Source organism: Phyllobates terribilis, unplaced genomic scaffold (genome assembly GCF_046119375.1).
Source record: "Phyllobates terribilis strain yellow unplaced genomic scaffold, ASM4611937v1 Scaffold_1__5_contigs__length_1240528914, whole genome shotgun sequence".
NCBI classification, from domain to species: Eukaryota; Metazoa; Chordata; class Amphibia; order Anura; family Dendrobatidae; genus Phyllobates; species Phyllobates terribilis.
The window spans coordinates 702931434-702942772 of NW_027362761.1; the positions used below are offsets into that span (position 1 = coordinate 702931434).

An 11339-nucleotide genomic window follows, 5' to 3' on the forward strand; every position below is an offset into this window, starting at 1 on the left:
AGCAACTTGAAAACACTTTGCTGTCTTCTTATAGTCTTTTCCTGCTTTGTGGGCCTCCTCCGTTTTCAGAGTGCTAGGCATCTGCTTAGAATAATCCATGGCTGCTGTTTTTTGGCACAAAGTTAGTGGAGACTGGGTTTTTATAAAGCTAGGAAAATTTGCATTACCTGGCCTTTCCTAATGATTGTGAACAAGCCATAAGCTTAACACAGGCTAACTAAGGTCTGAAACTCAGGTCAAAGTTATCTGAGCACACAAATCTCCAAGGATGCTTAAACTTTTGCATCAGCCCATTTTTCCTTTTTGTAATTTTTAAATTTTAAAAAATGACTGACTTTTTTTTGCCTAAAATACAAAAGAAATGTCATCTTCAACTTTAGGACTTTGAGAGATCATTTCATCTTCAACTTGCTTTACTGTTCATAATTACAGAAATTTTGACCAGGGGTGCCAAAACTTTTACATGCCACTGTAAGAGATTTCCATATCACTGCAGTCTTGTTTTCTTTTCATTTTGCACAGCATTCCAGCGTTGGGAAATAAGTGTAATTATATTAAACTATTATAATCCTGTCAAACAGAACAGACAGCTATTGGCCAATTGTTTAAGTAAATCTTCATAACTTTCTTGGTACCTATTATTAACCCCTTAATAACATCTGACGTACTAATACGCGTCTGTGCCCTGGGACTTAAGAGCCAGACCCGTATTAGTACGTCATCGCGATCGCGCGCGCACACAGGCTGTGCGGGCGCGATCGCCGCCGGGTGTCAGCTGATTGTCACAGCTGACACCCGGTACTATGTGCAGGGAGCGGTCCTGCACCGTTCCCAGCACATTAACCCCCGCGATGCTGCGATCGAAGTCGATCGCGGCATTGCGGGGGCAAGGGGAGGTGATCGGCGATACTCACCTCCTCTTCCGGCTTCCAGCGCAGTCTGCAAAGGCTTCCCGGGTGTTGCCATGATGACCCGATGTCGTCATGACAACATCCGGGTCACCAGAGAGCAGGAAGATTGCTTGGACATGCGCAGTGCATCTCCAAGCAATCTTCACACTGTGCACTTCTGACAGCCTTCATGGCATAGGGATGGTGCTCCATTCCTGTGCCATGCAGGCGATCAGAAAAAAAAAAGTGAAAGTCCCAGAGTGGGACAAAGTAATAAAGTGTATAAACTGTGTGAAAGTGGAAAAAAAAAAAAAAAATGTGCAAAAATATTATAAAAAAATAAAAAAAATAATACACCAAAAATAAAAATATAATGTACCCATCAATAAATGTTATTATAAAAAAAATAAAAAAAAAAAACAATAAAAGTACACATATTTGGTATCGCCGCATCCGGAACAACCTGACCTATAAAACTGTCCCACTAGTTAACCCCTTCAGTGAACACGGTAAAAAAAAAAAAAAAACAAGCAAAAAACAATGCTTTATCACCATACCGCCAAACAAAAAGTGGAATAACACGCGATCAAAAAGACGCATATAAATAAAAATGATACCGCTGAAAACGGCATCTCGTCCCGCAAAAAACAAGCCGCCATACAGCTCCATCAGCCGAAAAATAAAAAAGTTATAGCTCTCAGAATAAAGCGATACAAAAAAATATTTTTTTCTATAAAATAGCTTTTATTGTGTATAAGCGCCAAAACATAGAAAAATGATACAAATGTGGTACCGCTGTAAACGTACTGACCCGAAGAATAAAGCTACCTCATCAATTTTACCACACGCGGAACAGAATAAAAAAAAAAAAAAAAAAAAACAATTCCTGAATTGTTGGTTTTTGTTTATTCTGCCTCCCAAAAATCGGAATAGAAAGCGATCAAAAAAATGTCACGTGCCTGAAAATGGCACCAATAACCACGTCAAGTCATCCCGCAAAAAACGAGCCGTCACATGACTGTCTGCCAAAATCTGGAAAATTATAGCTCTCAAAATATGGCGATGCAAAAACTAGATTTTACAAAAAATGCGTCTTTTAGTGTGTGACAGCTGTCAGTCATAAAAACCCCATATGATTCTGGCATTGCTGTAATCACACCGACCCGAAGAATAAAGTCGTCTAATCACTTATACCGCACAAGGAACGGCGTCAAAAATAAACTCTTGGGTTAGGATTGGGCTAGGGTTAGGGCTAGGGTTAGGGCTGGGTTTGGGGCTAGGGTTGTGCTGGGGCTAGGGTTGTGCTGGGGCTAGGGTTGTGCTGGGGCTAGGGTTGTGCTGGGGCTAGGGTTGTGCTGGGGCTAGGGTTGTGCTGGGGCTAGGGTTGTGCTGGGGCTAGGGTTGTGCTGGGGCTAGGGTTGTGCTGGGGCTAGGGTTGTGCTAGGGTTAGGGCTGGGGTTGGGATTTTTTTCAAAAGTAAGAAAAAAAGATGACGATATGGCGACTAGTGTTGAGAGCAAGTGCTCGCTACTTGAGTTTGCATCGGGTGCTCTGGTATGCATTGAGTATCGTGGGTATTTGAGTGACATGCTCGAGTCTCTGCCCCATATGCTTCGCAGCCAAAAAACTTTACGGGGATTGCCTGCCATGCACGAGCGATCCCCGCATGTTTTTTTTTTGGGTGTCTAATAACCGTGAAACATGCGGAGCAGGGACTCGAGCATGTCACTCGAGCACACGCTGTACATGGTGCATACCTGAGTACCCGATGCAAACTCAAGTAGCGAGCACTTGCGCTCAAGAATAATGACAACTTATTCAATATGATGACCTAATGTAAACAAATTCTGTGCCGTACCTCTGGGTTCAAAATGTTCACTATACACCTTAATAAAATCCTTGAGGGGTATAGTTTCCAAAATGGGGACACTTGTGGGGGAGCTCCAATGTTTGGGCACGCAGGGACTCTCTAAATGCAACATGGTATCCGCTAACAAATTGAATGGAAAATCGGCTCAAATTGTTAGCGGACACCACATTGCGTTTGGAGAGCCCCTCTGTGCCCAAACTTTGGAGCTCCCCCACAAGTGAGCCCATTTTGGAAACTAGACCCCCCCAAGGCACCTTTCTAGATGCATAGTGAGCACTTGGAACCCCCAGGTGCTTCACAAATTGATTCGTAATAATGAAAAAGTGAAAAAAAAAACACTTTTTCATTTTTATGAATCAATTTGTGAAGCACCTGGGGGTTCCAAGTGCTCACTATGCATCTAGAAAGGTGCCTTGGGGGGTCTAGTTTCCAAAATGGGGTCACTTGTGGGGGAGCTCCAATGTTTGGGCACAGAGGGGCTCTCCAAACGCAATGTGGTGTCCGCTAACAATTTGAGCCGATTTTCCATTCAATTTGTTAGCGGATACCATGTTGCGTTTAGAGAGTCCCTGTGTGCTCAAACATTGGAGCTCCCCCACAAGTGACCCCATTTTGGAAACTAGACCCCCCAAGGCACCTATCTAGATGCATAGTGAGCACTTGGAACCCCTAGGTGCTTCACAAATTGATTCGTAACAATGAAAAAGTGTTTTTTTTTTCACTTTTTCATTTTTACGAATCAATTTGTGAAGCACCTGGGGGTTGCAAGTGCTCACTATGCATCTAGATAGGTGCCTTGGGGGGTCTAGTTTCCAAAATGGGGTCACTTGTGGGGGAGCTCCAATGTTTGGGCACGCAGGGACTCTCTAAATGCAACATGGTATCCGCTAACAAATTGAATGGAAAATCGGCTCAAATTGTTAGCGGACACCACATTGCGTTTGGAGAGCCCCTCTGTGCCCAAACTTTGGAGCTCCCCCACAAGTGACCCCAAGTGACACAGGGGCTCTCTAAACGCAACATGGTGTCCGCTAATTATTCAAGCAAATTTTACAATCAAAAAGTCAAATGGCGCTCCTTCCCTTCCGAGCCCTACAGTGCGCCCAAACAGTGTTTTTTCCCCAAATATTGGGTATCTGCGTGCCCAGGGGAAATTGCACAACAAATTTTGGGGTCCATTTTTTCTTGTTACCCCTGTGAAAATAAAAAGAATTGGGTCTAAAGTAACATTTTTGTGAAAAAAGTTAAATGTTCATTTTTTTCTTCCACATTCAAAAAATTCCTGTGAAGCACCTGAAGGGTTAATAAAGTTCTTGAATGTGGTTTTGAGCACCTTGAGGGGTGCAGTTTTTAGAATGGTGTCACTTTTGGGTATTTTCTGTCATAAAGACCTCTCAAAGTGACTTCAAATGTGATGTGGTCCCTAAAAAAATGGTTTTGTAAATTTTGTTGGAAAAATGAGAAATCGCTGGTCAACTTTTAACCCTTATAGCTCCCTAACAAAAAAAAATTTTGGTTCCAAAATTGTGCTGATGTAAAGTAGACATGTGGGAAATGTTATTTATTAACTCTTTTGTGTGACATATCGCTCTGATTTCAGGGCTTAAAAATTCAAATTTTGAAAATTGCAAAATTTTCAAAATTTTCACCAAATTTCCGTTTTTTTCATAAATAAACGCAAGTGATATCGAAGAAATTTTTCCACAATCATGAAGTACAATATGTCACGAAAAAACAATCTCAGAATCAGGGGGATCCGTTGAAGCGTTCCAGAGTAATTACCTCATAAAGTGACAGTGGTCAGAATTGTAAAAATTGGCCCGGTCATTAACGTGCAAACCACCCGCGGGGCTTAAGGGGTTAAACATGTTTGCAGGTACACTTTTTTTTTTAAAACTATTTGATTTTCTTTATACTGCAAAAGGAAAAATTCTCTATATATCTAACTTATAATAGTAAAGAAAGGTTTGTCATGAATTGCATTAACCAGAACTTGTCACCAGGTTTTTGTCACCTTATCTGAAAGCGACAGAGACCCTGACCCTGATTCTATTACTGGGCTGCTTCTTGTAGCTTTGATAAAATCGCAGATTTATCAGCAGGAGATTATCACTAGAAGACTAGTGAACCTACTGCCAGATAGTTGTCCATATTCGTGAGCTCTGTATAGCCATGCCTCCAGCACTGATTGGCAGCATTATACCTATGCACAGTATACACAGAAAGCTGCCAATCAGTGGTGTAGGAATTATACACGGCTCATCATTCAAAGAACTGGTCGATCTGCATCAGATAAGTGATTTTATCAAAACTACTGCAAGCAGCCCAGTAAAATAAGGTACACATCCCTAGAATGGAGGTCTCTGTCTCAAGATTATGCTGCTCTCAGATGAGGTAGCAGAGGCCTGGTGACAGATTCCTAGTTATAAGATACTGGAAAGGCATGTTCAGTTAGGGTAGACAATAGTGAAACATTTCAAAAAAACAAACCACAAACCTATATAAATTTGGTATCACCATAATTGTCGTGATCCATGGAATATAGTTACCTGGTAATTTTTACCGCACCGTGTATGGCCTAAATACAGAACCCAAAAATGTTAAATTAATAGCATAGCGGCTGTTTTTTTTTTTTTTTAAATATTCCACCTTACAAGTTCACGATTCATTTTGCTTATTGGTAGGTTAGATAGCAACTTAAAGGATGCCATTAAAAAATACAACACACAAGAAAAAGCGAGAAAATAAGAAATGGTCTTGGTCCTTTTAAAAGCAATGAATCATTAAAAAGAAATAAATACTTTTATTATAATAATAATAATATAATATAAAAAAAAATATTTCCCACGGTTTGACACTACAGGGAGCAAGCCTTCACATCTTCCTATTAAAACACTGGTAAATAGTCTTTAGTGGGCAGGATGTGTTGCAGTAATATAGGTCCTGGGTGGCGGAGCCGAGAGCAGCACAGTGGGCCCCCCAGACATGTGGCCTGGCTCCTCTTGGAATAACGTTAAGGCTGTGCACTTCATAGCATGCACAGGAGATGGGGCAGACAGACCTCTGCCTACTCTTCTATGCCCTTTGTGTGTTGTATGTCGTATGTGTGTCATATAGTGATACACTAGATGAAAATGGATATGTCCACCCTTGTCTATGAGGAAAAAATATAAAAACAAATTTAATTAATTTAAAGAGAGGTTAACTGAGTGTTGTATAGTTTCCATTGGGGACATCAATACAATGTGTGCAACCTGTTTATCTATATGTTTGTGTTTGTTTTTTTTAGTTGGCTCTTGAATATGGAATCAAATTTATGGAGACTAGTGCAAAGGCTAATATCAATGTTGAAAATGTAAGTATATCAATTTTCCCATATATTGTGATGTTGTTTTATTTTACAGAAATATAGAAGCAATCAAGTTGCATGTGCTTGTCTTTAATCTTGCGTTACTCTAGTTATACCACATACGCGAGCTTACTAAGACGTGATAAACTGCACCGACATAACCCTAACCATTAGTGTTTGCAGCGTCTTCATTTACTGCTGCTTGAGTAGACTACAATAAGTTGGTTAGAGTAGTATAGACGGGGTAGGACGCCTGGTTGAGGTGTTGGCGCATGTGACGTGTTAGGTTGGTATGATTTTACTTAAGCAGCAGCATTATCACTGTATTTAATCTGGGATGTTTTAGTTTTCCACTACAGCGCACCCTTTGGCAGAATATTTGGGCAGCAGCTGTGGTATTACTAATTTATATAAATGGAAGTCACATGTAGATACTGTAGAGATTGTAGTACTGAAATACATATACACTAATCTACCCACCACTCCCTCACCAAGCAGCTCTAGACTGCACAAGATCACTTGGCATCAAGACCTCAAAGTAGATCCCTTCAGGTCTTGTAAGATGCAGGATGGGTTCTCCATGGATAGGACTCCTTTTTCCTGCACATTCCACAGATGCTTGATTTGAATTGAGAGCTATGAATTTTGGCGGCACTGTTCCAGACAAATTGGTGCACTTTCTGGCGGCGTTCAGGTGACCCGTCGTGTGAGCACTTATACCAATTAGTGGCCACTGATGGGCTGAAGCCTTCACAGTTCTGTCAGATGGACTTCTGTGTTTGGATTTCTGCAGCCCTTCAGCGACTACTGAACAATGTCACTTGAATGCCACCAAGAGAGCGCCAACATCGTTGGAACATTCTTGTGTGAAAGGTGAGTGATTTTTGTTGTTATTATAAATATATATGGGAGTCTATAATATTTACTGCCATTATGGCATACTCTTGCCAAAAAGGGGTATATTTGGTTCCATCTATGATCAGATAGATGGTGCGTTCCATAGTGCCATCCTCATAGGACCATCAATGAGCCGTTAGTGAGAATGCTGTGTTGTCTCTTCGGCAGTTTTTTTTTCCTTAACCATTTACAGTAGGTACTAACAACTGCTTGCCAGGAACACCCCACAGGACCTGCTGGATGGGATGTTCTCTGATCCAGTCCTCTACTCCTCCTCAAAGTTTCTGAGATTCTTACACTTGCACATTTTTCTCCCTTTAACACATCAACTTCCAGAACTGACTGTTTACTTGCTGAGTAATGTATCCTACCCCTGAACAGAAGCCATTTTCAGAAAAGAATCAGTGGTGTTAATTTCACCAGTCATTTATTTTCAAGGGAATCTGTCATCAGGTTTTTGCCACCTAATCTGAGAGCAGCATGATGTAGTGACAGATACCCTGATTCCAGCGATGTATCTCATACTGGGCTGCCTGCTGTAGCTTTGAGAAAATCACTGTTTTATCAGCAAGAGATCATAAGTAGAGGACTAGTAAACCTGCTGCCAGGTAGTCCTCCATATTCATGAGCTCTGTATAACCATGCCCCCAGCACTGATTAACAGCTATCTACCCTCTTACACAGACAGCTGCCAATGAGTGGTGTGAGTGGGTTATACAGAACTCTGTATTCAGACAGCTGGTAGCTCTATAGCAGACAAAACCGGGACTGTATCAAAATTACAGCTTGCAATCCCGTAAGTGATATATTGCTGGAAGCAGGGTCTCTGCCCTTGCATCATGCTCCTCTCAGATGGTGTAGAAAAAACCTGGTGACAGATTCCCTTTAGTGTAAGATTATATGTTGTTTAATGTTGAAGTACTTCCCGCTACCAGACTTACTATCATGTCATTTAATTGGTGTGGGTGTATGGAGTGGGTTCAGAAGCTGGGCTCGCTCCACACAGAGCAGCTGCTGGCTGTGCTTTACAGCTGGCAAGCCTTTAACAGCAGCGATTGGAGTTCACTCCAGCTGCTACTGTGTAACACCTAAATTGCCAATCACTGACCGGAATTTCTGTTGCATCATCTCGGTGTAGTATCTATTCGGGGACACATTGGCCTTTCTGCAATGAATGTGTAGTGCCCATGGGTTTGCCATGATAGGTGGGCGTCAAGTGAAGCCTCTATCGCTGCCATGCAGATGGTCTTGTAAAGCCCAGCCATAGACTGGTCTTCGTCAGAGACCTTGATTTTTTTGCTACATACTGCAATATTGAGTTAGTGAGGACCAAAAAGTAAAGTAGGGGGGAGTAATAGAAAGAAAAATGTTAAATCGCACCTCATTTTTCCAAGCTCAAAAATTTAGAAATAAATAAAATAAAGAGTATTTGATATTGGCAAATAAAAAAATACCATTCAGCTCACCTATGAGGTGCACAGCATAAATAACTCTCCAACAACATCCAATCCAAGAAACATGGCTCTAAAATCTGCCACAAATATCACTTCATATAAAAAGCCACACGTTTAAAAATAGAAAAGTCCACATAATAAGGGTTAAGATGCAGCTTGGGATGAGCACATTGGCTCTGAAGCTGGCCCAGTATTTAGTACCCAGTGTTGGAAGCACCAAGGTTGTGCCTGCATGCGTGGGGAGGTTGGGATGGTTAGAAGAGTGGGATTTCTGATCCAAACCATTTAACACAATGTCATAATCAACAGTGATCACAGTCGCCACAAGGCACCTTTTTTGGCGATGGCGAAAGACTGTATATGAAAGTACTTGATCTAACCACAGCCTCCAGGGAGGTATTGAAATAATCTTTGTTTTCACATACATAACTAATAACCATATTCTGGATCATCATTTTACCCTTACTAGGAGTCTGTCCGTGCATAAGTGATGCAACCAATTACAGCAACCTGCTTTATACATTGCTTTAATGAAAAATTGTTCCCTTTGTACCCAAATTGTTCTTTATTTAAATATGGTAATGAGGTGCTGTGTGCAACTTGGGCGTGGCTTAATGCATTTTTTTACCTACATGTATTACAGCGGTCTCCGAAACCTTTTCCTTGACTGACAACCGCTCAGCCGCAGCCAGGGTGCTCTGCTCGCCTCATTAGTAGTTAAATTAAAGAATGGTTTCTGGAAAACAAACCAATGAATTTGCACTAAAGCTATGATTTTAATGAAGGCAATGTGCCCTACAAGGTGCGGTGCCTGGTTTCACCTCTCTTGCGGACAGTCCTTATTTAAACACATGGCTTTTTTTGGCTTTGAAAGTTATTTGTGTATTTTATAATTTTGTAATTTTTATGGTATGTTATAGGCATTTTTGACTTTGGCACGGAACATCAAAGCAAAAATGGACAAGAAAATGGTAAGATAAGTGCCTTAACAGGTGTTTTTTCATTTGCAAATGCTTAATATGGGGTGAGGGGGCTTGGACTGGTAGTTCAGTTGGAAAATTTTGATCCAAACCATGTACAGGAGCGTGTTGTTGTTTTCACTGTGATTAGTACACCTATGCCCTAGATAATTATTGTCCTTTCCCAAATTCATCTGGTTGACTGAAAGGGATTTTCCTCTTTTCTAAAAGTGGATTCCAAACTAATCCAGCACTGTAAAATAACAAAACAGAGTGCTCACCTGCTCCAGAATCTGCTCTCTGCTGCTGTTCCAGTCTGTGTTTTGTCTGCAGCGTTGACGCCACATCACCGCTGCAGCTAATCACTGCGTCAGCGGATCATACCTTCAACATTAGCAGAGCTGCTGATGTCAGTGATTGGCTGTGTCAGTAATGTGAGCTACGACGTCACCCCTGAAGCCAAAACAGAGGACAAAGCAGATGTGGAGAGCCTATGCTTCCATCCGCTCATCTTCAGGAAGCACTGCTCCTCTGCCGCCTAACTGCCTGATTCAGTTCAGACCAGCGACATGGCTGAGCGGAGGACCCAGACTCCGCATTCTGAGCAGTGCTCGCAGGCTGTATAGTAAGCTGCTTGCAAGTATGTGAGGTGGCAAGAAGCTGTAACCTGTAGAATTAAAAATCCCTCCATTCTTGAGAAAAGAGAGAACTTTCTTTTCAATTTACCTCTTATAAAAAAAAAAAAAAAAGTTATTTGTTTTTACAAGCAGTTTGTAATTTCACCAGCTATATAAAATAAGAAGGTTAAGTGCAGCAAAATAACTTCTCCCATGATAATGTACAAAAACATCTACGATTAGAAAATAAAAAGGAATACAACAAACAATATCTTTATCGGGTTTTTTTTGTTTGTTTTTTTTTAAAAAGGGAAAATGATGCACATTCCCTTTGAGCACAAGTTCTGAGATCTACAATAATAATTTTTATAATAATTTTTATTTATATAGCACCAACATTATTCCGCAGCACTTTACAATTAAATATGTTTTGTTTTTTTTACAATATATTCAGAACGTTTCAGACTGTCTGCGCATGGGGGTTGAGAAAGTGCTCCCGTATAGCCAATTTAGGGTCTCATCATTGTGTTTTTACAGGAGTCCTCTTATTAACAGTGGGTGTATAATTTTAAATGTGCAAGTTTTCAGTCTATTTAAAAGTAAAGGATAATATCATTTGGGCTACCGACTGAAATTTATAATCTGTTTATTTCAGGAGGGAAATAGTGCCCAAGGCAGCAACCAAGGAGTCAAAATTACCCAAGAACAGCAGAAGAAGAGCAGTTTTTTCCGATGTGTCCTTCTGTGAGGGACATTGCCTTAAATGAGTTCTTTGCTCCCTCAAACTGGACTGTGCCTGTATCTGAATTCCCATCATCACAGACCCCGATCCTTAAAGCACCAGCTCTGCCAAACTTTGGCTACCTTAAAAAGAGTGACAAGCTCTGTCAACATTAGTAACTGTTTCACTTAGCGGTTCTGGAACATTTTCTAAGTTTGTACATTTCTTCATCATTGTTAGAATGGTCATGTTATTACTATATTTGTTGGAGTTAAACACCTGACAATCTTCACTATTTTATTCTTTTGGATCTTACGATGAAACCAAAATCTTGTTTTTGCTTTAATTTCAAGCGACTTAGATTTGTGTAATTTATGTACATGTTTATACTCTCTGAAGTCTAATTTCATTTTACGATCTACTGCAAATTTCTTATAGTTTACACTTTATCTTGAAAACGCATTCTGTTATTTAAAGAGATTTTCACCAAAAACTTAAGTACCCTTATAGAAAAGAAGTTTTAGTGATCACGGAGCTAATAAGTAATGCTTGCTTACTTAGAGATTATTTTTGTTTCTACTT

The 11339-nt window shown here is 40.6% G+C and overlaps 1 protein-coding gene across 1 annotated transcript in view; it reads left to right on the plus strand.

Annotated features, from left to right (window-relative positions):
• The window catches only part of RAB8A (RAB8A, member RAS oncogene family), a 55629-nt gene extending 44573 nt beyond the window's left edge, over window positions 1-11056 (plus strand). Inside the window, exons 6-8 of the mRNA XM_073685804.1 lie at window positions 6050-6115; window positions 9381-9431; window positions 10692-11056. Of these exons, the coding sequence (XP_073541905.1) occupies window positions 6050-6115; window positions 9381-9431; window positions 10692-10784 (210 nt within the window). The 3' untranslated portion in view covers window positions 10785-11056. The remainder of the gene's footprint in view (window positions 1-6049; window positions 6116-9380; window positions 9432-10691) is intronic.
• The last annotated feature ends 283 nt before the right edge of the window (window positions 11057-11339 follow it).